The 26,805-nt window shown below is 37.8% G+C and overlaps 2 protein-coding genes across 3 annotated transcripts in view; one reads left to right on the forward strand and one right to left on the reverse strand.

Annotated features, from left to right (window-relative positions):
• Window positions 1-26,805, forward strand: part of LOC106871738 (uncharacterized) — a 61,582-nt gene that overhangs the window by 12,937 nt on the left and 21,840 nt on the right. The window contains exon 2 of one of the 2 annotated variants that reach the window (XM_014918356.3): window positions 1,748-1,802. In XM_014918356.3, the coding sequence (XP_014773842.1) occupies window positions 1,748-1,802 (55 nt within the window). Of the gene's footprint in view, window positions 1-1,747; window positions 1,803-12,824; window positions 14,183-26,805 lie in introns of those variants that run through there. The other variant, XM_089348104.1, reaches the window with a different exon arrangement.
• Window positions 8,589-25,109, reverse strand: LOC106871737 (uncharacterized). The gene is made up of 3 exons (XM_014918354.3): window positions 22,923-25,109; window positions 12,558-12,824; window positions 8,589-10,013 (listed from the first exon to the last, which is right to left on the reverse strand). Exons 1-3 carry the CDS (start codon window positions 24,157-24,159, stop codon window positions 9,709-9,711), a joined length of 1,809 nt encoding a protein of 602 aa, XP_014773840.2. The 5' UTR covers window positions 24,160-25,109; the 3' UTR covers window positions 8,589-9,708.

The raw sequence follows: 26,805 nt of genomic DNA on the forward strand, positions 1-26,805 counted from the left end.
TCGTTATCGCAACCATATCTCCTCATTTCGAAAAATAAGCAAGTGACATGCAACATCACTAGTGGACCTTATATGGAGAGTAAAAGAAGGAAAAATAAAATATGGAATAGAATGGTCAATAATAAAAAATGCACACCAATATAATACACTATCCGGCGTATGTGACTTGTGCCTTGATGAAGCCTCGTGCATTCTGTTAAGTAACGAAAACTTGGTTAACAAGCATGCCGAGAAAATACCAAGATATTGCCACTGCACCAAATATGCATTTTCAAGATTCAACACAATTAAGTAACAATAATAATTCAGCGAACTCTCTCCCACGCTCCTTCCCCCTATCCATGTGTGTGTGTGTGAGGGAGAGACAGAGAGAGATTGCATATCTATATATACATATGCATGCCTGTCCGCATGTTTAGTATGCATGAATGTATGTATCTACACACACACACACACAGGTATATAGTTATGGTATATTCTGTTAAGAACACAGTAGAGTACAGTATAAAGGTCGTTCACCTTCAGATTTCACCCTGTGCTATCCAGTAATAGTATTATATGTACTTCTGGGTTTGCGTTTGGGCTTCTGTCGTGTGTGAATAGATAATTGAAAAATTTTGGAGTCAACAATAGGGAGTACGGTTGGACATTATTTTTTAATCCCAACAATTGTTTTCACGCAATGTAGTTCTTCAGGCGTGCAGTTACTTGATTATGCAACTGTTCCCTGCATTATGAGATCTAGTGTATCCTCAGGCGACATGATTCTCTGCTTCAAGATCAACCTCTCTGCCTGTCGTGGCCAGAATTAAGTTGCCTGAAATCTGAAGGTGGACGAGCTTTGTACTGTACTCTACTACGTTCTTAACAGAATATACCATAACTACACACACACACATACATACATGTGGTTCAAATGTGCAGAAAACAAAAAGACAGACAGGTGGGGGAAAAACAAACAGGTGTATTTGTTTGACTCTCTGGAAGAAAAGGACGAGAGAGTAAAATGGGGCGGGGAGAGAAAACAATGTGTTGAGATAACGGTTTAATATGATAACATGTAGCCGAAAGGTACACACGTGTTTTAAACAGGTTTAGTTTCTCTTCTTGCTTATTTCCTTCTTAGTCTACTTTGTTTAAGGTTTTCACCCGAAACGTTACTTTACTTCTTCCTTTTCTGTGCTTTCGGCACATAATTTATTGTGCAGAAGTTTTTATGCTTTTTGTTTTTTCGTGCTTACAGTTTATCCACCACTTTTTAAATTTTTGTCTACCTGTTGTAACCTCACACCTTGTCGTCTCTGACTCACCTCATTCCATTTGTGTTATTTTGATATTTGCAATATATTAGAAATGAATTGACACTGTCACCCCAACCACTACATTCTCAACGCTTCATCTCTTTCACTTCTCCCATATTTTTTCCTGCTTTTCCTTTTGACTCATGGCAAAAGCCTTGTATAAACAGTATTGCATGTAAATGGCCAGCTAATCATAAACTTCCGTCGGCAGTCCAAGCAATCGTTAAGCCAAGCGTATGCTTCTGTCTATCTAATGTTACGCGAAGTAATCTGCTCTCATCGAGTTTATTCTGTCCGATGAATCGTCTAAATGAAAGAATGCTCCAGATTAACTGAGAAACAGGCCAGTAGAAATGGACTTTGTGTGTGTGTGCGCGCGCGCGCAAATAAATAATTCCTGTATAGGTAATACATTATCATTAAATAAATATGCCTTTTGTTTTTAGGTGCACATTGCAAACATAAAGTTGTATCTCCTATCTCTTGTTGAAAAAATGACAAGTAAGTCGAAATTTATTCCATTTCAAGCACTTGCACTTACATTCACACACAGATAGGTATGTATATATGTAAGAACGACCGTGCGAACCCAAAAGGAGAAACGGTGACGAATGGAAAACAGGCTCCTTTCTTAACGCGTCACACGGTCGAACACAAAATATATCAAATGATAAATATGTTATACTTCGATAACATAGAGAACTAAGAAATGCCAGTAAGGAAGACGATAGGAACACAACCGTATGAAGATGAATAACAGTAGTATTTATTGTAGCATTAAATCGTATGTCTGTGTGTGTGTGAATGCGACAAAATAAAACACAATAAAAGACAGGCCGTCATGTAAATAAAAGAGTGTGTGTAAGTAATACATGTATGTGGGTGCGAGAGATACACAGTATTGAATAGAGTCAGTAACACGTATAAGGATTTAAGATACCAGTTCTTAGAGTACACAGTGGTAAGTGTCTGTATATAAGAAGTTAAGGCGTGTGGGACAGAACGATCACTAGTTGTGATGTTAGGGCTTCCATGCCAAGCCGGGTTCTTGAATAAAGATGTTCTTCGCAGGCTGGGTTCTTGGCTGTTATTTCGTGGTGAGGTGATTCACACAAACAGGATCGAAGAGAGATTCTGCGGTAGTTTGGTTAGCTGTTGGTAGCTTGTGTACGTAGAAGTCATGTTGACGCTGGCGGGGACGATGCTGGTAGTCGTAGTGTCGTGTTGCTGCTGGCGACGTCGGGGGCGATGCTTGTAGTTCGTAGTTGTACGATGGTGTTGATGTCGTCGCTGGAACTGGCTGGCTGTGTTACACGTGTGTGGTCAACGCCAAATCTCAAAGGAGATCTGAGGCGCGACGAATTTGCTGGGTATCTAGCAGACTATTTATAGCTGGAGGTAGGCTCCAGAGAAGCATTAGAAAAACACTATCACGTGACCTTATTAGGGGCTGTGGTTGGTCGATTTGCGTTCTGGCGGGAACAGGTGAAGATAATTTACCCGCGCAAAGAATAGTCAGTCATGTGATGGATACAGCAGGCTGCTCTCTACTACGCCCGAACTTGAATATATTTATAACAGTGGGGAAGATGGTTTGTTTGTATATAATGGCGATAGAAGTGTTAGTTTCACTACATATATGTGCATGTGCGTATGTTTGTGCGTGTTAGTATGTAAATAAGTATATATGTGTGTGTGTTTGCGTGTGTGTGTGTGTATATATATATATATATATATATATATATATATATATATATATATATATGCATATATGGGTACAGGACGTCACCAACGGTGCAAATAGCATGAAATACGTAAAGAACGAGAAAAAAAGGAAAACAGAAAAGTTAACACAGAGAAAGGACCCTTCATCAGTTGTCGTCCTCATTTCTAGCATTCAACAACAATATGAGTTGCTCTCATAAGTTCTAAACTAAAATTCATGATTTATGGAGGATCAAAGATGGGAACAACAAAAAATAACAAGTGGAGACATACAAGGAAACCGAACGAAACAAACATGGAGAGTAGTTAGACCAGAACGAGAGGAAAATAGTGAACGCTGGGAGAAACATTCTTTTGAAAAGCGAAAAGATAGAAGACAGTGAAAAACGTATATACGTATTTATATCCAACATGGTCACAGGCTTAGGGTTGAAACAGGCAAAAGAATAGATAGATAGATAGATAGATAGATAGATAGATAGATAGATAGATAGATAGATAGATAGATAGATAGATAGATAGATAGATAGACACACGCACGCGCACGCACGCACACACACACACACACAAACGTACATGCACACACAAGCACGAATCCAGGAAAAATGTCAAATGAAAGATGTCGCAAAAAATTTCAATAAATAACTTAATACTACTTTTTTTTTTCCCAATTATTTCTTTTAAACAAATTGAATGAAACGTGATAGTTTACGCTTGCATGATATGCCATGTTAAAAATCATGCTATCATACTGTTTAGGTGATGTATTGTCAGTAAATTAACGGTTTAAAATACCATTTATGTAATGACTTTATTATCTATGATATATAAATGAGAGAATATTTTTTCCTAATATTATTTCTCATAACCAAAATTGTGACTGTTTCTTTTTTCTGTGAATTTCTATCATTCGTTGTTTCTATTTTACTTTGTCTAAGATAACAACACAAAATATGCTTTTAAACTGTACACACACGCACGCACACACAAACATACACACACACACACACACACACACACATATATATATATATATATATATATATATATATATATATCATTCATTTAAAATACAGAGATGCCTATAATAGGACATCTGACCCGCTAGAAAGAGCAGCAAAAAACTCTATACCACAAAAATAGGAATAATTTCGAAAGGGAATGAAAAATAAAAACATTTACCAATCTATATTCCGTACCATGGTTTCAAGTTATTTTAGCAAGATAAAAATATACCTTACAAGGTCAAACTATCTTCAGCGGAATAACCAGATTACATATAAACACGAGTCATAGGAAAGATGGCTTATGTTTATATGTTAATTTTTCAAAATTTACCGCGCATGTGCGCTTTACCTTATCGGCAGCAGTGCTTTGAACGTGTATGTATGAATGTGTGTAGCTCTCACTCTCTCTCTCTCTTTCTTTGTACATGCACACACACTCACACATGCACGCGCACATATGTATCACAGTGTAGATTTACAAAGAAGAGGAGCGCGGTCATCATGATCTTTATAATTCGGCAGCTCCAGGAAAAGTACCAGGAGCAACTTCATGAACTTTTTGTGACTTCTCCAACGTATCGTATTTTACACTGCAAAAGGATTTGTTATGGGATGTCCATCTCAGCTAACATCTTCCTCTAGTTCTACGAGACGGGTGCTTGTGTGAGTATAGTAGGAGAAAAGTTTGAGCCCTTTCTTTTAAGCGCATGGGTAATATAGCACCAGAACACTTTAGACATAGGCGCATACATACACACACGTACATACATACACTCTTAAACTTCGGTTTTTCTTTAGTATTCCTGTTGTTTTAGGTCGATGTATAGATGTATGCATATATGTATGTATACTGTAAAGTGTTAATATGTATGTTTAATATATAATAAATATATGTTAGTGTTATATAATTTCTGAATGGTTTTGCTGCCATTTGTTTATGTAGTTTCATTTCTTTATCCATCAATTTCTACTAAGATAGAGATGCGAGTAAAATTAAAAATAGAGAAACGAAAATGAAACTTTGGACACAGCCTCTAGGGAGATAACTGAGAAAGACTTGAAAGTCAATATAAGATCGTAATCATGTAAAGTAAATATAACAAATAATCCAGAATCCTTGTCCGGTACCGGATCGATCCCAAAATCTAATCAGTTCGTGCTTGTAACGAGGCCAAACATCTCTGAAAGTTTCATCCAAATCCATGCAGCGGTTCTTGAGGTATCTTGTCCACAGACAAATAAACAAACACGACGGAAAATAATACCTCCGCCTTCGCTAAGGCGGAGGTAAAAATGGGCATAACATTTTTTTTATTAACTGACATAGGTCGTTCAAGTTGCACATATTTGTAGAGCAAATCTTCCTCTATACAACGGTACTACTCAGCCTAGTCTCAATCACAAGTGACGCATTTTCGGCATCGTTGGACACTTCTCTAGAATCGTCTTTGAAAAATTTCAGGTGTGCACTCTTGTAGCCACTTCATCACAGCCACTTTCAACTTGTCTGCATCGACAAACCATTGTCCTTGAAGACCGTCCTTCATTGGATCGAATAGGTGAAAGTCGAAAACACCAGATTCTGACTGTACGGTGGATGTGGGACCAGTTTGCCAATTGCTTGATTTATCGCTAAAGGTGTATGTAGTCGTACATAGTCATAAGGAATGTGAATAATTTTCAGATTCTCGATTAGTCTCTTCTTAATGGCTTCTCTAAGCTTTTTTAGTGTTTCAATGTACTGCTTGCAGTTCACGGTACAGTAACGTTCCAGAAACATGGTTTTTAGACTTCCTAGGCCTTGCAGAAGATGTGTGCCATACAGTAGAGTGAGTCTGCTAAGCCTTTGTTTCTGTATCATAAAGTTAAGGCTACGTTTCATTCCGACACCAGATCGACAAAAATAAAAACGTGTTAATGACTTTATAGGAAAGTGGTTATACACCATTAGGTGTACACCTGCTTTCCTATATTAAATTCTAAATAATAACGGAACGCAGAACTCTGAACTATCAACACAGCAATATTTATTTATGGAGGAAATAGGCAGCCTTAATCTTGGTTGCTGAGACGACTTCTGTGAGAGAGCATGGTTGCTGAGACGTTGGAATGTTGGAATGTTGGAATGAGCTGTCCCCAGAGTTGAGATGCTGGAGAGACAGCTTGACCCGTCCATGCTCATGGCCGGCCGACCGAGAAAGAGAATGAATTGAGCGGGAACGTTTAGATGTTGAATTCCACGCATGCGCATGAGACTCTTCCAGTGTTCCTTCCGGAACTATTCCCTGCGCATGCGTAGATGAAAACGCAGTAATGGCGACTGTATCTTGGCGCCAAATGACGTCACTACAACTTCAAGCGCTTCCAGCAGATCAGACCAGCCTGCCATCCTTTTTTTCTTCAAGTCGAGTGTCAACTGCTGAGGAGCCCTCTTTGCATACACTTTCCGATATCTAAAGTCTTCCACCATTTCCGGTTATATACAGTGATAACATTCCAATTGCACCGCGATTTCACAAACTATGACTCATCTGTTCGCGCAAATCATTTCGTCCAAACGCTGGCGGGTTTTGTTTGTGGTCGCAGTTGATGGTTTCTCACTGCGTGGTTTGTATACAAGGTTGTCCCCCGCACCTTTCTTTGGATTTCTTCATGCATCTCTGCATCTTGTTCTTGACAATGGATTTATTTCCGTTAACAACTTGTAGTTGTTTGTGACTTTCGGACAGCCTGCAACCCTCTTTCGTTAACAATTCGATGACAGCAAGTTACTTCTGCTTGGAACCCATTATTTTTCTGCAATATAGAAGACTAAAAATGCGAGTTACCATAGAGAAAGAGTTACTCTCCCATCATGTGCAATTTGAACAACCAATGTTAATTTTAGAAAAAGTTATGTACACTTCTGCATTATCTTTCTTTTTTTTTTGTGCAACCCACATGTGTGCGCGTACTGTGTAAAGCCTCCTTTCATTAGCACCCGCCTTTGAGTTCGTCAGAAAAGTAACCCACTGCTTTAGGAAGCTAGGCCGGAGTGTTACATAGCAACATACTATCTGACTAAAACCTGTAATCTCACAAGTAGAAAATAGTCGATAAATAAGAATACATTTGCTTGGATTTTATAATTATGGAGGGGGGATAACTCATAAAGTATTTGGGAGTAATTTCTTTGGTAACAGTGGCTTTAACCTATAAGTCTAAATTATAAATTCTTTTTGGAGTTAAGTACTGAAAACATGTTCTCTGCAAAGACTAAATATCTATTTGTCCATTTAATACGGCAACTAGGTGTATTTTTCCCAATAGACTTTCAATATTTCAAGCCTGGTGTTGTTCCATAAATCTAATATCTATCTATCTATCTATCTATCTATCTATCTATCTAACGCTCTCTCTCTCTTTCTTTCTCTTTCTATACATATATACATATGTGCGTGTGTGTATGTAAGTCGTCTAAGAGTCCATAAGTCAGGAAAAAAATTCACTCGTATGTCTACCTACCCTAACTAACACACACGCACGCGCGCACATTCGTTTCTACTGATTGATATATAGATAGCGAAACAAAGCAGGAGAGTTACTTCGTAAAATATCTAGTTACTAGAGATTATTAGTAAATATATAGTTAAAAAATTATTTTACGAACAAACTCCCGTTTTGGCTTGCTTGCTATTGGTACTCTGAGACCTACCCAACTACGGAGTCCAACCAAATAGAACTCGGAGTATAATACGAGTCCTTCTCGCAGTTTTTTCTTTTGAATATGCAGGAATACATCTGTTATTCAAAATAATGGTTATTTGTCATGCGATTTAAATTCAGAACAGTAGTAGGCATCTGTCGATCTCGAGAGGCCAGCACACCACACACATACGTTGTGTGTGTGTGTCTGGGTGCGTGTGCGCGCACCGAGCATGTATGTATGCATGTACGTATATATATATATTCGGTGAACGCATTTGAAATAACATTAAACCAAAATCACAACCTGCGTATCATACTAAATGTATTATACACACCGTTCAAAGGCAGGATACCGTGGTTTTTGTCAAAGGAAAGAATCCTTTTATAAACATATTGAATTGAAAAAAACAAAAAAAAAAACAATATAGATATCGGAGTGAAGCGAACAACGTTGCAACTGTGACACATGAGGACGACTGACGCGTTTCGCCCTAATTGGGTCTCATCAATCCCGTGCACCTGTTTGTCACTTGCTAATACGAAATTCGTTCTTTGATATGTAGGAAACAGTGAATAATACATTCACTGGTATAGTAGAAAGCTTACCAAGCTTTAAAAACAAATTAGTGGATACATCTGAAACAGCATTAAATTTAAAACACCATCTTAATATGTATATATATTTACACTAAATATATGTACGCAAATTGAAAGGCATAATGCTATGGATTTTATCTGAGAGAAAATCTTTTCGTATACGTGCTATTGCGATTTAAATTTGAAGCTGTTTCAATTGCGTTCGTCAAGTTTAGGAGTTTAAACTAAAAATGAACGTAAATTAACCGGAAATGACGACAGTGAAATCCGATACTTTTAATATAAATGATTTATGTAACATTATCAATGTATATAACGTGAATCGATAAGAACAACGCCACTTCTTCCCGTCGATTCTTTCTTTACAGCTCAGCAGTCATGCAGGATTATTGCATTGCTCAGATGTAACTTTATTGGCCATTATGCGTTGACATACATGCCACTGAATTGCCTTTATAGTAGTGTTCGTTGTTGATATAGTACGTTAGTGCACCTCGGCTGTAATTTCAGAAATACTTAAGCTATCACGTGAAAGCGCTACACCTGTAGTTACCTGTGGACGCCGCATAATGAACGACTTCTGATAATATAAGTAAGGGATTTCACAAGTTCTCTTTATGTCCTCTTAATGAAATTATGGGATGCAACCGTTGCGCTTCCAGTCAATTTACCTCCATTTTTTAAAATCCCTAAACTGCATATTAACTGAGTGTTCGTAGTTGTTGAGGACTAAACTGTTTTCTGGTTCTGAGTAGAATGGCTAGTTCTTGCTGCTATGTGAAAAGGAGCGTTCGTCCGGAGAAATCCTTCGTGATGATGCGGTCTGGTATATGTGGAAAACAAGATACTTTGCGCTCTATCCTATCAGTTCTAGGTGTCCCAGAATCCCTTGTATCAATGAGCCACGTGTTTTATGAACGCACTGTCGTTGTCAATGTGAAAAGTTGTTCTCCTTTGACGTACACAGCAGCAACTAGCGTAATTGTGTTTCAGTCTACTAGAACGTATTAAGAATCTTTTCTACTGTAGACACAAGGCCTGAAATTGTGGGAGAGGGGGATAGTCGATTACATCGACCCCAGTGCGTAACTGGTACTTAGTCAATCGACCCCGAAAGGATGAAAGGCAAAGTCGTCCTCGGCGGAATTTGAAGAATGCATTAAGAATAAGCATACAAATCATCGTAATGAATTTCTTAGATTGAGAGAATACTACACACGTTATTTCAATATGTTTTCTTTTATTATTTACTGTAAGAAATTGCTGCAAATATCTACGAATTTAATTTTGACGTTGGTGATACAGAAATAATATTTTCTTTTTAATCATAGTGTGTGTCGTTTTAAAAATCAAATATGTGTCGAACATTTTGAAACGGAGGACATTATTAATCAGTACGGTTTAACATAATAGTTGTATGGTTTGAAATTATAGTTTGAGGTTGGAGCTTGCATCTTCAGTCTGTGGTCAAGGTCCCTGATATTCAGATCATCATATTTGACACTGAAATCCTCATCTAAGCTGGACTCGTCGAAATTAAGAGCGCGAAACGTGTAGTTGCTGGGCAAAACATGAGATCCAGTTGTTTCCAAGGGATCAGTACTCAAAATTAGATTTGTATTCATGTGATTGACATTCGAAAGTTCTTCTTCTGAATCATTTGCTTCAGCTTGAAGTTCTTCTTCACGTGTTCGATCTGGAAAATTATTTAATATAAATATTGATTAGGGTTTATAGTTTGTTTCATTAAATTTAAGATTTAAAACGCATGACTATTTCTATGTTCGACGTTATTTCTAAGAATAATTTTGATCTGCAATCGACAATATGACGACGTACAGGTGGTGAAAACTAGACTGTAAAATTACTGCAGGATTGATTATTCGACCTACATTTTGATTTTTCATCTTCCAAGTGTTGAAACGATTAATGATTATTGGTTTCCATGCTAAAAAATTTAATGTAAGGAGTGGTAAGTGCAATAACAGTAGATGCAAACACGAATTAGTAGTAGTAGTATAGGCGGCAGCAGCAGCAGCCGCCGTCGTCGTCGTCGTCGTCGTAGTAGTAGTAGTAGTAGTAGTAGTAGTAGTAGTAGTAGTAGTAGTAGTAGTAGTAGTAGTAGTAGTAGTTTCGCCACGAGATCGATGAGCGAGAGATTACAAGGATTGAGAACAAATTTCTGTGATGGGGTTACAACCAGTTTGAAAAAAAGAAAAAAAAAACAGGCATGTGAAAATAATATAAGCATGCACATGAAAAGGAAAAACTCCACTAGAGAAGCATATATCTATGACCAACCATGAAATTTTACGGATTCAGGATTACTCTGACTTCCAAGAGCAAATTCTCTCTCTTTCTCAGTCGTAGACTCCGGCCTACTGAGAGCAGAAGCCCCAATCACCTAGGTTACACTTGCTACCCTCTCAACATTTTAGTAGGTAAGGACGACCCTTTACACCAACTTCACATTCTCTTTGTGGTACTCGAAAACGTTGATGAGAACTTGACCGGAGACGAAGGCTCTTGTCGTCAGACCTCTCGATGTTGTCCTTCACACAAGCATTTTCACTATAGATATTAGAGAGGAAACAACATTTCCTTCCTTGTACTCATCACAAAAGATGGTAAAGCGATCTTGATGATGGATGACACGTGACAACAGTTGTCCGACATAATTCCACAACTCAGCAATGTTCAGACACATAACGAGTGCATGTAGAAAGATTTCATCATCACTTCGGACGTGTCTATAGAGTTTATCCTGGACCTACAAGTGTAATGGTGACCCAGTCGAAAGCTTTAGAATGACCTTAATTTATTACAACCCTACACAAGACAGATCTATCACCAACCTTCTCTACTAATGTGTAGCTTGAGTTAGAAATGGAATGGATCCGCAGGAATCACAGTTATGAGTGGTGTAGATGACGGATAAAATATCTAACTTTGCATTCAGCCGAGTAATGGATTAAAAATCTTCAATGGCGTCTCTCTTGTTGACGTCTTTCCTTGGTAGCTCTACCACTCACCGCTCTACATATTTGGGAATTCACCTCGTTTGCGGCCAGTTGCAATGGACATCTGCTAAGATAATAGGTAACACACCTCACGAATTCTAGTTGCTGATATCGTCTTTTCTCAATGCTCCAACTCGTGACAACCATCAAGGTAGGCACTAAGTTCACCTTCTTCACTCAACCGCTTCCCTAAAACAGTCGAGAAGTGTCACTAAATAAACTACACTCACCTGTCTGACATCCATTGTTGTCTGTGGAAGACTGAATTTCTTCTCATATGGGCAGAGAGTCTGCCGGATTTATCCAACGGTTTTCGCCTTCATGTGTTTAAGAGCATGTATCTTTACTCCAATAACGCAGCTTTTATGTTTTATGTTAATGAAATGATCGAGTGATAATCCAGTAACAAGCACATCGATTGCGACGCTTTTTCTAACAGCCTCTTCTAAACAGTTTACATTCTCTCCTCCTAGTGATTTGAATTCCAAGCCGGTTCCAGGCCACATGGAACTAACTCTTTGCGACAGGCTACATTGAGAAAAAAAGTGGGGACGACCACTTATATTGTTCCATGAGGCCGAATAATCGGGTGGGGGTGCGCTCTTGAAGTGTTTATCCAAATTTCAAATTTTTAAAAATTAGCAAAACAATTTCACCCACTTAAAAGATTTGGAAGAAATCTGGCTATTATTTCGACCTGACCAAAAGACTACCAAGAAGCTCCTTTATTTTTCGGTTCATAGTGCCAAGCTACTAAAAAATAAATATGGATCCCTTCGACATGACTAGAGTCAAAAGTAACATTCCCAGAAGAAAATGAAGTTTGCATAAATACTTACTAAAATGCTTGATGGGAGGGGGAGAGAATATCTATAGATTGTAAATGTCAAGAGAATAGTTTTTAGATTCCTCGTGTCGTCTGTGATGCTCACCGATCATTTCTGTTACAACAGTTGCAGTATTTCCTCATGTATCAACTTAATTTGGGAGGAATTTTTTCTCTGTTCCTACTAACTCTTTTCTTCCTTTCTTGACATTTCTCTTTCCCTTTCTGTCTCTCCCCCATCCTCTTTCTCTCTCTTCTTCAGTGTGTGTGTGTGTGTCTGTGACTGCGTCTGTGTGTCTGTCTGTCGTTTTCTGTCTGTCTGTCTCTCGCTCTCTCTCTCTCGTTCTCGTATGCCTTACACACTTTAACCTTCATACATACACATTTTACTTACCCGATGACTGGACCCTTAAATAATCCCCGGCAATAAACGAACCACTTCCGCTGGTTACCGGAACTCTGTCGTTTTCAGCCTTTCTGCTTTTTTCAAGGTGTTCAATAGTCTGCCGAAGTCTTTTACATAGGTTAACTGCAGCTCTAGCAATGTACTTTGAGGGAATGATGCTTTTGTCCAAAGATTTTTCTAATGCTGCTTCACTGAAAGCACTCCAATCCACTGATTTGATAAGCGACGTGCGTTCCTCTTTAGTCATCGCTTGTTCTAGGAAGAGAAGAGAGAAAGTGAGAAGAAAGGTAACGGTGAGGGGGGAAAGGGAAGTTTGAAGAAGACTTTGGTGAATATAAAGAGAAATGTGGAGAAGGAGGGTTATAAGGAGAAGGGGAGAAAAGGAAGAAGAAGGAGAAGAAATAAGGAGAAGGGAAGAAGAAGAAGAAGAAGAAGAAGAAGGTGATGATGTTGTAGGCAATGCTATTTGAAACAAGTTCGTTTCGCTCGCAAAATATTAGCTGGGATTCAACTACAGTTATCTCCCCTGTCGAATGTTCTAGAACCTTCCAAGCAACAGTGTTTATCCCCCTTCCTTTGCAAGTATACAAGGCATAACTGCTAAACAACACACAGAGGGGTAATAGAAGCAATATCGTCTACTTAAGAGCGAATTCCAATTGAATCGCTTCTTCTCTAAGACGCGGCGAGGTCAACATCAGAGAGAGAGAGAGAGAGAGAGAGCCAGGTATAAGGATTCGATATTCTCTCTCATCAGCAACTCGCTATGGTATTCTTCACCTAGTGCCTGTCTGGAAGTAATTTTTGTAGTTTGAATTCTTCCTATTTTCTCACTGTCATCGTAGAATATGGCAAGATGTTCAGAATCTTTAACTTCAATCCCAGATAACCTGACTGAACTTTATGTACTCACAGTACGAATTCGTTTATTACGCATCTGAATAAAACATGATACGAAGTTGTTCACCCACTGATACAAGTGTTTATTGTCCCTTACTGCAGCACAGGAATAATACAGCCATTGAATTAATGACTCGGTGCAGTCGTTAAAGTAGTGATATCTTCATTAGCGACTTCCTTCGCTAAAATGAAGACTACGAAATTTAGGGATGAGGAAATAGGGAAGATCCTTATTAGTTTGTATTTTCTCAACAGATACTATTGAATGAAAACACAATCGACCGCCGTAGGATTTGAAATCGTTAAATATGAGGCTTCGATATTGGTAATATGATACATTTTGAATGGAACTTATATACTGGTCTTATTCAACTAATCTGTCATGTAGACAAGTTCTGTGTTATAGACATATTGCAATTCTTCATTTCTCCTCCTGAAAAAAAAAAACTATTCAGGCATACATGGTTAGTTCAATTGTATACGAAACCGAGGTCAACTCTTTTCTGCCAAATAACGAAACTGAAAGGAAAAATGTATCAGACAATGCGGAAACGAAAAAGATACGCCGACCATCAGTCTTCTTTCTGACACGTAGGCAAGAAGAAAAGCACTAAGCTACTAGCTACATCGGTGATCTGAAAGCCAAACGTACCCACCATACAGCATCGAGTGGAACATCGGTGAGAGATCTACGCCACACATGAATGGGTCAAGTAAGTACAGACTTTGTAAAACTGAAAGAACACACATCCTTTTTAAGTCTAAGGACTCCACCGACCTGGTCTTTTATGGCATTTGACTCAACTCCTACTTTTAGGTTCAAAATCTCAGCTCAACTAAATTTGTCTCTGTAAGTTAATAAATATATGATGTGTTTGGATTTATTCCACTGACTAACATTCTCTTTACAAGAAAAAATCTCAGCTTGAACCCACTCAAAAGTAATTGTTGGGTGTATATGTGCTAGAAAGATCGAATGTTTTATTCTAAATAATCATGTGTTAGAAAGATCGAATAAACAGTTTATTTAAAAGCTAGGAAAAAATCCACACCTCGCCCAATCTCCCACAACATTGTAAATATTATCACAAGTGCATACGTTGACATATCGATTGCTTCAACAAGTAGAAAAGTTATCAGTGAAAATCCGTGCCCCGTGTCCGAAGTGTCAAGCTAAATAAATTTACAACTGCAAAGCTGATTAGGGATATTATTGCAAAAAAACAAACATGGCTTAATTCATAAAATCCTCTAAATTCAGAGCTCAGATGATTTAAGTGATTGTCTTAGTAGTTAGAGGTTGAAAAGTTTGTTTATAATATCGTTATCGCAGTGAGCTGTTGTTTGTAATTAATGAAGGGGTGACAAGGGGAGATTCTGTTTTGATACTTAGCTTCAGATTAGAGGCTCAAATATTTAGTCACTATCCATATCGGATCCATATTGAAAACAAAGTGTTTCTGTATCTCAGATTGAGTGTATATCACTTGTTGAGGTTCTATTATAAGACCTTTGGAAAAATATGTTCTCCTTCTACGTAACGAATGGGTATAGTGGATCCCTCACTTCTTCCTTGAAACAGCAGTTCGAGTTGTTCGAATCTACCTCAACCACTGTTCATCTCAGGTGGGTCATCAGCTCAACCCCGAACAATGGTCAACAACCTAACTTAAAGAAGGCTGTTGACGCCAAATTCAACGCATCTGACATTAAATGTGGCTGTTCGCCTTCTTTCCTATCTGTCCTCCCTCGTCGTGTGTACCACAGACTCCCTTAACCAACTGAAGGAGAAACATCCTCCGTCCACTCCAGGTGATCATCTACACTGGCTCTACCTACCAAGTTTTCTACAACCCATCTTTACCCCTGACAATGTTAGGAGGGCAATTACCTCTTTTCCAGCAGGTTCTGGCGCTGGGATCGATGGCTTACGATCTCAGCATCTCAAGGATGGTATCTCCTTGTCAGCTGGCGATGCTGGGCTCGAACTTTTGGAGAACCTAACACAGTTCATAAACTTGTTCTCGTCCGAGAGTGTCCTTGCTTACATTCGTCCCATGTTCTTTGAGGTTAAACTATTTGGTCTCACCAAGCCCAACGATGACCTCTGCCCCCAAAGCAGTTGGTTGTACTCTGCGACGGCTCACGACAAGAGTGTGCCTATCCTCAGTTTCTAACTGCCTAACCGAGGAATTTTCCCCTATTCAGCTAGGAATGGGTACTAAGCTAGGTTGTGAGGTTGCCACTCATTCCACCAGGGCTTGCTCTCTGAGTCCCCAAAGGTCATCCTCAAACTTAACCTTAAGAATGCTTCTAACTCCATCAGTCGAGATGTCACCCTCCGCGCAGTAAGGGAGAATTCCCCACCATTTTATCACTTTGCTTGGCAAGCCTATTGGGAGCCCTCCTTCTCGTTTGGTGATCACCTCATCTCATCTGCCTCTGGAGTCCAACAGGGTAATACATTTGGTCCTGCCCTCTTCGCATTAGGTATTGATGATATTACCAAGATGGGAACCGACCTAGATCTAAATGTCTGGTACCTCGATGATGTTTGTTTGGGAGGCCTTCCTGACAAGGTGCTTACAACAGCGAGGACGATGATCGAGGAACTTAGTCGTAGAGGTCTTAGCGTTAACAGCTCCAAATGCAAGCTCTGGCTCCTCAACCACCCAGCTTCGCATGAGCAGTCTATCACACTATTTGTTGACTCCCTCCCCCTCAATCGCGATTCCTCCTTCATCAGTGTGGTGCTCCCTTGGAGACTCAATTACTGACCTAGCTATCGAATCCATCTTTAGATCCAAAATGGCTAACCTCGAACAACTTTAAAAAAAACCTTGAAGTAACTGAGCCCCACCAAGTTTTTTTTTATACTTTGGAATTACTTGTCAATTCCTAAGCTATTGTATTTTGTTTAAGTGAAATAAATATTAACAGTAGATATTAGCTATGGGCATGAAAATATGATATGAGAAAGTATAGTCAGAGAATCTTATTTGTTTTGTGCCATTCTTGACTGAAGATATAGCTTTTAGAAGCAACGTCGCCAGGTTTGTATAAATCTATACTATAAATTGCAGTGTTCTTGATTGCTTGCTTGATTGATTGATTGATTGAGTGTCGGCAGATTCACTCGAGAACGGTGCAGTGGAATCGCGTGAAATTCAGCACAGAGCGACAGCATGGTCCGCTCGTGTTCAGGAGATTTTTATTGCCCTCCAACTCCTATGGTTACCGAGATAATTGATTATTACTTTTTAAGATAGGAATATCCCATTCAAAGTGGGGAGGGGCGATTTTGTTGCCTTTCCCATGCGCGAAATTTTACGAAAAACCAGCACAATAAAGATTATTTTTTTCCAAGTAATGTGGCTGGGTTTGTTTTTCGAAAATTTTAATCAGAGGCACAGAAAAAAAATAATTTCAATTTTTTGTGCATTAAAAAAAAAAAAAGCTATAGCTTACGCTCTTTCTAATTACTGTTTTTTTTAACTTCAGTTACAAATGTCTTCAAACATCGACATTCAAACAGCTTTTCCATATTGAGACAAACGTACTCTGCACAATTGTATTCATCCGGGAACGCGTTTTCAATAATTGAAATTCACAATTCTAATCAGTGTACATGAACGTCCAACCTATGATTGATCTTGAACAGTTTCGATTAACATTCTTGTGTCGCCAATACAACAACCGCACTACCATATATTTTTCTTTTAAGGCGAGGTTATACCACAAATAAGGTTCCGTGACTACATGGGGCTATGGTTACGCACGTGAAGTTAGTTTTACAATATCGACCCGCAAAATCCTTAGCATTTTTTAGTTTTGGGGTTGTTCTTACTTTTTTTTTTGTTTTTGGAATTTTTGTTTTTTTTATTTTTAGTTCCTTTTATTATTCAAAATATACATAGGAAATAGCCTTTAACCAAATCCACCACACTGCCCGAGTGAAACCGGGAAAAACAGCTAGTATCATATAACTCGCTGATTAAGGTGTCAAACCTTTCTAACGACTATTGTATCTTTGGACTTAAAATGTACGGTCTCGTGCTTTAGACAGAAATGTATCTTTTTCATTTCTCATTTAAGTTTTTCTGCGAGGAATTTCTTTTCTGTTGTAATACAGGTTCTGCATAATAGCATTATCAAATGCCTACGGCATCGATAGAAATTATACACGACTTACGAGATACACTTTTAAGATCAGATATGATCAATATGTACAGACATTCAGGTCGAGTGACGAAGAGAATTCTAACTCTTTCACGTTTAGAAATTAAGGCATGGCTGAAATAAAAGTGTCTCCATAACCTAGAATATCGTAAGCAGAGCAACCGCATACAATAACGAGGCTAGAAACTGCTGATTTAATTATTCTATAGATCTTTGGCCCTCGTTGTAATACATATTCTATACAACATCATCATGGTGGGTGTTAAATAAATCTTCGTTTTTACTTATTTATTTCAAAACATTGGTAATTTCAATCAACCTCTGTCCACCTGTTGACAGCATTTGCCTACTTGAAGTGACATTGATAAATTGTCTGTATGTATGTGACAAATATGAGTGTCCTGTATAACATATTTAAACATTACTAATCCCCGAATTCCTTTATCTATAGATACTACACTATGGCCTAACTTTTGGGCTCTAATCTACACAACACATTAAACCTAATCACTTGGTTACCTAACATAAATATTTTCTTCTGTACTTTATTGTTGCTTTTTATGGAAAGAAGGAGTTAATATGCCTGCTTGTAGATACATCACTAACCCTCATCTCTCATGCTCTAATCAATACAAAATGTTAAGCCTGTTACCTTGACATGAAATATTCTTACTCTATACATTACTATCGTTTTTTAATGGGAAGTAGGGTTTAAATTAATGCCCCCAAGCCTGCCCCACGCCTCACAGTCACTGGTACGCAATGACTACTGACATATACTCAAAATCTTTCATTTAGGAGAAAAGAAAAGTAGTGATGTTCGAGTGTTTCTCATGGATATTAGCAATGTATTTGAACAGAAAGGGCTTCAATTGATAGGGGATTTTCTGATGTCATGTAAACCATGTTGTTATATCTTTTATTTGTTTCAGTCATTAGACTGCGGCCATGCTGGGGCACTGCCTTGAAGAATATTAGTCGAACGAATCGACCTCCGTACTTATTACTCTTTCGGCTTTTCTGCCGAGCCGCTACGTTACGGGGGCATAAACACATACACAATGACACACACTTACATATATATACGATATGCTTCTTTCAGTTTCCGTCTATCTAATCCACTCACAAGGCTTTGGTCGGCCCGAGGCTATAGTAGAAGACACTTGTCCAAGGTGCCATTTAGTGGGACTGAATCAAGAATCATGTGGTTGAAAAGCATGCTCCGGATCTATTTTAAAACGGGGCCACATTTTTCATTAATGTTTTACGTAGTGTTTTTGGTACGGAAAGACTTTCAAACTTCGTATACTTATCTATTTTGTGTTATAGAGCAGAAAAATATTTTTGTATTCGAATTTATTTCATGTTAAAAATTGTCTTATTTCGATAATTTCAACCAATCACTGACAAGTATTCAGTTGTTTATATTTACTCCTTTGGCTGATTAAGCGGTGTAAAGCGTATTTAATCTCCATACCTTCGTTTTATTTGCTCTTTTCATTTTAAATTTGCTTTAACCCTAACCCTAACCCTAACCCTAACCCTAGGGTTAGGGTTAGGGTTAATTGTTTCAGAATCGTTTGTTTATGTAGTCGGCACTTAATGTATATCGGCTGAATGGACGTCAGTGATTTGTTGAAATTACAGAAATACGACAACTTTCACATGGAATAACTTATGGATTTCTTTTTTTTTTTTAAGAAGACTAAGAGAAAAAGATGTTTTATATGACACATTCTACCAGTGTTCCAAGTTTCAAAGTGTTTCGTTAATGAAAAATGTGGCCCCCGTTTTAAAAAAGATCCCATGCTCCTTACCACACACCATCATATGCATATCAGCATCATATTTCTCATCATAATTTTTAACACATCCCAGAACCTTGCAAATGAACGAAAGAAATCAGTTATTGTGAACATAGCAAAAAAAAAAAATCAAACTTCAGAGTTTTAGTGACATAGCAACGTTGTGTCAGATTAATCGTAACTTGCCTCACAAAAAAAATTTAACTGGAAATACTCAGTCGCTGAAGAAATGGCATTACCTCAATAACTAATATTTCATTACCATTTCGGCAAGTACGAAAGTAACTTGAGACCTGTTTCGGTCTTAGCGAAGGAGACACTTACCCGTGTTTGCCGAAGTTGTTAGGAAAAAATCACTATGTAGATAAACAATACTGTAGACAAATAAGCGAAAAAATGTAGCATTTTTATATTATATCAGTTTGCGTTATGCATTTTGGTAATGCATCCTCCACATGATTCACTTCGGAGAAAATCGGTTCTGACACTTCCTTGACCAAATGGTATCGCATTAAGCATCGAGTTTTTGACTTTATTTTCGTTTTGTGTGTATTTTTCTTATCGATAAAATAAGTATAAAAACATAACGAACTATCCTTTCTGTCGTTTTTTCACCTCCTCTTCAGCTATAATATTGATCTCTAGCATTGACACAAGGCTTTTAGTTTGATGGTATTATAGTATAATTGATTAAATCATTAAATCAACTCATTATTTGACTAGTACTTTATTTTATCGATCTCGAAAGCATGAAAGAAGTTGACGTTAGCTGGATTTTAACTTCAACAATCTAACATTTCTGTTAATCCACGACGTTTAATAATTCAATGCTCTCTCTCTCTCTCTCTCTCTCTCTCTCTCTCTCTCTCTCTCTGACGTTATACTATTGATATCATAACAGTTTAAAATCACAAATATATTTTGTCAACATTGGTGTGATTAAAGACAATGTCAGTCCCAAACTTATTCAGTGCATAGGTGTATGATTACTACATCTTTTTAATGATCGATTAATTGACTACAGGCCTCCCATTCAAATTTGTGGCTTTATACTAAAGTTAAAAATCATAGGTAGAATCGGTGGAGCAATAAATTGAATACATTGCGATATTTTGCTACGCATTTTCTTGTTCGACTTTGAATCCCGCCGAGGTCTACTTTGCCTCTCTTCTTCAAGTAATAATTGTTTTTAACAAAGGCACAGAGCCCGGGTTTGCCGATTAATTCGATCCCAATACTTGACCTACCCTTTATTTTTCGACACCGGAGGGATAAAATGCAAAGCTGACTTTGATGGAACTTGAACTCTGAACAAACAGTGCAAAACCTTTTGACCGACGCTTTAATGACTCAGCCAGTAATCAGGTGTCAGTAATCTCAATCTCAATAAACACCCTTTGAGCAAGTTCCCAAGACCATAATTATTTCTAACAGATACGTAATTCGTCTGACGTTCCGTGTGTCATGTGGTTCGTCTGAGTTCATTGTTTCATTGTTGTTGTCTTGTGGGACTGTCGGGGTAAAATGTCATTGATATATATATGGCGGACATGACTTTTGTTTATTCATAACGAACATTGGGTGAGTGCGTTCTTTGTATGTAATTGAACAATAAATGTAATAATTAAATTGTATAACTCGTTATGTTATCTCTACGAGTCACCCGAGGGAAACATAACACTAACATTGGCACAACTTTAGCGAGAGGGTATAGTCAATTAGTCCTAACCCTAATTGAAACATCCACCACTCAAAACTGTTGGCGTTGAGCTTAAATTTGAAGCTATGATTAGCTGGCAAGCATTATTAGAGCGTCAGACAATATACCTCGGGGAATTTCAGCCAAATCTTTATGCACTGAGTTCTAATCGTGTCAAAGTCAACCTTGACTTTCCTCCTTCCGGAATCTATAAAATAAAAGTTCCAGTCAAGTACTAGAATCGATATAATCAACTAATCCCCCCCCCCTTCAAAATTGCTGGTCTTGTGCCTAAATTAAAAACAGTTACAAGCAGCGAGATGTCAAAATCGTTGGAGCGTCGGAATAGATTCCTTGTAGCTTTCCATCCGGCTTAAATTCCTTGCAGCATTCTTTTCTACTCTAGGTACAAGGCCCGAAATTGGGGGGGGGGGGGGGGGCAGTCGATTAGATCTACCCCAGTACGCAACTGGTACTTAATTTATCGACCCCCAAAAGGATGAAAGGCAAAGTCGACCTCGGCGGAATTTGAACTCAGAACGTAAAGACAGACGAAATACCGCTAAGCATTTCGCCCGGCGTGCTAACGATTCTGCCACCTCACCGCCTTCCTTGCAGCATTACTTCCGGTTCTTAACACTCAGAGTTCATCATCTTGGGTCGATAAAAATAATAATAACAGTCAAGTACTGGAATCGATGGTATCGATTAACCTCATTAAAATTACCCTAAACATTTTCTGACCTTGTGTCTTAATTAGAAACAAATATTTTAAGGGTGGTTGATTTGCGGAATTGTTTAAGCGTCGGACAAAAATTTGCTTTGTGGTGTTTGTTCCCGCTCTTTTATGTGCTGAGTTCAACTCATGTCAAGGTCAACTTTGCCTTTCATCATTTGTAGGTCGATAAAGTAGAATACCAGTCAAATACCGCAGTCGATGTAATCAATTAACTTCCTCTCACAAATTTTAGGCCTTGTACCTATCTCAGAAATTATTATTATTATTATTATTACTAATTATAGTAGTAGTAGTAGTTGCATGCTATTTTTATTTCACTGCGCATCAGTCCTAAGCGAATAACTTATGATCAAAGACATTCTACCCATGACCATCTCGTCTTTTTCCTGTCCAGGGAACCTAAGAATAGATCGTTCCACGTGTCCTTTATTTAAGATAGCAAGGTGTATATTTGAGGGAGGTTTGGCTACCATTTCGAAAACAATTACTAGCGAGGTCGGTGAAAAGCAAAATTGGTAGAACGTCGGATAAATTGCCTGACAATATGTAGTAACTGATGATTTTTTACATTCTGAGTTTGCAATCCTCATTATGAGCTCGATAGGATAAGGTCTTATTCAAGTACTGAGGTTGGGACCAGATAAAATCGATGTAATCGACTGTGCCGCCAAAGAAGGGTTGATTACATGCTTTTTTGATCAGCTATTTCTGAAAAGTTTCGTTGGGCAGAAATAAGGAGTACCCCTGTAAAAGAATGTTTTCTTAGAGAAGATATAAACTTAAATTTAGATGAAGAGAAAATAGGGTTCGGTATTATAACATTCATATCTATTCAAACTGAAACGATTTTTTCAAGGCGCCAAAACTGACTCAACTCGTAAAGAATTTACTGCTACAATAATGGCATACGTCAACATCATGCAACGTCCACAAAGTAAAATGACTAGTTTCTATTATTTCTCGAAGTCTAAATGATCAGGAATAACAGATTTTTTTTTATGCATTAATTTTGTTAAAAACTGTAATCTTACCTGAATCGATCAGACATTCCAAGATCTCTAGAATCTTATCAGAGTTGGGTTGATGAACAAGCGGAATGGAAGTGAGCAACATTTTAAAAGTTTCTTTCTTCAGACTATTCCTTTGCGATCTTTCGATCAAATAAACATTGATAAATTTGCTGAGTTCATTCACCATCAACGGATCTGCTGCAAAGGAACTTGTAACAATTTCATACATTACATCTGGATTTATGAGGGATATTTCGCCTGAGGATAACCGATTAAAAAGTGGACGAATCGCTTTTTTCAAAACTGCTTGTCTTTGCTGGGGTTCACAGGAAATTATTTCAGGCAAAATTGTTAGAATATTATCTACAGAAAAGAAATCATTTTCAAAAGTTTCGAGGGGTAGTTCTTCCAACATGGCAGCCATCACAATAGTACTACGCTTGATACGTCCAACTTCGTTTTCTTCGGAATTAACATATTTAGTGTCTCTAATTAAATCGCAGTCACGAACTATGTGTGGTTTTCCTGATTGATCGTCATTTTTCTTCAAATTCTCGAAATCTCCCTTTTCAGCAAAACTGTTCTCCATTGCAAGGCGAATCAGTGACAGTACCAGCTCAGACAAGCAGTTTTTCTGGACCCCTTTCTCTTTGGCACATGCTATAACTTTAAGTATCCAAACAATGGGTAATTCATACAACTGTTCAACAACGCCACTGTCATATACATCGATAAGTTTCTTCCGATTGGGGTTGCTGAACCTTGTCGGAGGTGTAGACCAACATCTTGCCAGTGCATCCGTGCATTTATCAACCAAACCTATTTCCTCAGCCATTTCCCTGACATTGCAACAGTTCTGTAAAAGCTTAATGATGGTGTCAGCAGACCGACTAATCTTTGAAGACATTACCATATTTTCGATAAATTTTTCAGTCATTTCGATTAAGTTATCTGTACCCATCATCTCCAAATAAGCTGCTGCCAGTCGGAGTTCAACCACATTATCGACGATCAAACTTATATTGATTCCATAACAAAAATCTGCAATAAGACCAAATACATCTGAACCACCCGGGAAATCTTTCAGTTCTAAACTTAGAACGTTTCCAACAATTCCTTCAGACAATTCCCTCACACGCTTGCAAATGTAGTCGGACTTGGTTAGCAAAGGAAATCTGTGAAGTTTAAATTCTGTGTTACCAACCCAGATGGTAATATCTGAGAACTCTCCATTTTCCCGGAATTTGGCGTAACTCATGTTTCGTTCGGGATGAAGAGACTGACTCGTGAAATATTAATAAATGTATAAATATTTGTTCGTTTGTTTGTATGTATGTATGTATGTATGTATGTATGTATGTATGTATGCACAAACTGGTTATATTCCTTGCTTTATCTTTCTCTTCCCTAGTTTCACTATGACTGTTTTGTATTTACTGACAATAAAAGTGTAGGTAAATATTCATGCGTCTATACAGCTATCATTGGTAGTATAATATAATTCATAGTCTTTATATGCGAATTTATAATTATATTTACATGTACACATACCTATAAAATATGGGACGATGCACACACATGTATGTATATATATATATATATATATATATATATATATATATATATATACTACTGCACAAATGTGTGTTTACAAACACTTCTGTTGCTCTTGTAAAAATGCGTACTTCTTTGTATATATATGTATATGTGATTGTGTGTTTACAAACAACTGTGTGTGCATGTACGTGTGAGAATAAACAAAAATAGAGTGTGTGATGTGTATGACTGTATGTGTGTGTGGGTTTGTGTGTATGTATTTCTTTCAAAAACTAAAATTCGTGTCTAAAATGTTACACCGAAGAAACGATTTCCTGCAAGGATCTATCAGTGAACGTATGTAATGAGTTAGAAACACTATATCACTCACTGAATGAACAGGTCAATCCCAGAATGCAATTCTCTTTTGTTGTTCATGCTATTTTTTTTATTTTTATTTTTTTGTTTTTGTACTCATGAAAAATTTTCTTCGATATTTATTATTAGTTTTTTTTGTTACTTATTCTAAAGTTATAAGACTGCTGGTTGATTAATATATTGATTGATTGATTTAGTGGTTCAGTATTCTAAAGTGTCGTCTGGTTTTGCGACAAGAGTCTGCCTTTCTCAGCATTTATTTATCTCTTTCTTCTTTCTCTTTTATATTACGCGCACAGAAGCACACACATATATCATCTTGTGTGTGTGTGTGTGTGTGTGTGTGTGTGTGTGTGTGTGTGTACGTATGTGTGTGTGTACGTGTGTGTGAGTGTGTGTGAGTGTGTCTGCGTGCGCGTGTATGTTTTTTGTATATATATATATACATTCAGTCGCACGCGCTCACACACACATGTATAAATAGCTATATATACACATACATTTTTATGTACGTATATGCGCGTGTGTATAATTTATATATATATATATATGTACATTATATATATATACATACATACATACATACGTACCTGATACTCTAACCCTCTGCCGCTCACTCTCTCTCTCTCTCTCTTTCTCTCTCTTTCTCTCTCTCTCTCTTTCTCTCTCTCTCTCTCTCACTCTCTCTCTCCCTCTCTCTCTCCCTCTCTCTCTCTCTACGCCGCAGAGACCCGGTTGCTAAGGAAGGGAGTGGTGTTGCGTGGTTGGCGATGATTGCAGTGTCGACCGATGATAATCAATGACTTAACTAAGTAGGCAGATCTGCCATGAAGCTATGTTTCCCACTTCCACCACTACCGCTATAACCTGTCCTGCTACTCGTATTTTCTATCGCCGATCCACCCTGTAACCGTTTCTCTTTTGCTTCCCAATCAGAGATCTGGAATTCTTTTCAGTGCGATTCATAATTCAGACAAATAATAGGTATTTATAATGTCCATGTGTGTATCTACAAAAGCACGCACACGCAGACACACACACACGCGCACAGAAACAAACAACAAACAAACAAACAACCAAACAAAAATATTCATACGTACATACATGCATACATACAGGTAGATAGATAGATAGATAGATAGATAGATAGATAGATAGATAGATAGATATCTTTTTATTATAGCCACACAGGGCTAAATACAGAAAATGGACAAATTACAAAGTAGAGCTTTTCTTTGGGGGGGGGGGGATAATTTCGATCAAAAGAGATCGCGGAAAAAAAAGGTGGGGATTTCGATCAAGAGGGATCGTGGGAAGAAAAAAAAAGATAGATAGATAGATAGATAGATAGATAGATAGATAGATAGATAGATAAATAGATAGATATGTTTCTTTATTAGCCACACAGGGCTCAACATAGAGGGGACAAAATACAAATGTAGAGTTTTTCTTTTCGAGGGGGGCGAAAAACAAAGCAGAAAAAAAAACAAACAAAAGTGGGGACAACGATGGAAAAAGAACATCGCAAAACGTTTGGGGTATTTACAAAAAATATGAAATAATACAGAAAATTCCCATTAAATGGGGAGGTTATCCGTGGAAAGAAAAACCTACGAAAAGACCACGGTAACCTCGGTCCTTAGTGTCACAGTTTGTTAAATAAAATTCCTTTTATTTATGCAAGAAACGTAAGTAACTCTCTGTTTACAAAATTTTAAAACGTTTTATAGAATCATGGTCAAGGTGGCTTCGTCATTTATACGTGCCATTCTTGCTACATGTATCCATCTTTTTTCGAAACATTTGCTAGACAACACTTGCCTCTCTACTCTCACCTTCCTTTTCAAGTGATACTTGAAAAAGTTGATGAGAGGAAAGTATTTGTCTCTAATCCTTTCAGACGCGTCCACCAGATGCATTCTTTCGCCATAGCCACAAGTACGATAAATACAGCTCTTCCTTCCCGTTTAAAGGAAGGAGGCGTGACGAT

Source organism: Octopus bimaculoides, chromosome 2 (genome assembly GCF_046866305.1).
Source record: "Octopus bimaculoides isolate indiv1 chromosome 2, ASM4686630v1, whole genome shotgun sequence".
NCBI lineage: Eukaryota > Metazoa > Mollusca > Cephalopoda > Octopoda > Octopodidae > Octopus > Octopus bimaculoides.

What these genes read in the sequence shown, in the direction of transcription:
- LOC106871737 (XM_014918354.3), bottom strand. Translation starts at nt 24,159, where the DNA reads ATGAGTTACGCCAAATTCCGGGAAAATGGAGAGTTCTCAGATATTACC. An exon ending in GGAATGTCTGATCGATTCAG is followed by an intron (nt 12,825 to 22,922) that starts GTAAGATTACAG and finishes TTCTCTTCCTAG; the next exon opens with AACAAGCGATGACTAAAGAG. An exon ending in TTTAAGGGTCCAGTCATCGG is followed by an intron (nt 10,014 to 12,557) that starts GTAAGTAAAATG and finishes ATAATTTTCCAG; the next exon opens with ATCGAACACGTGAAGAAGAA.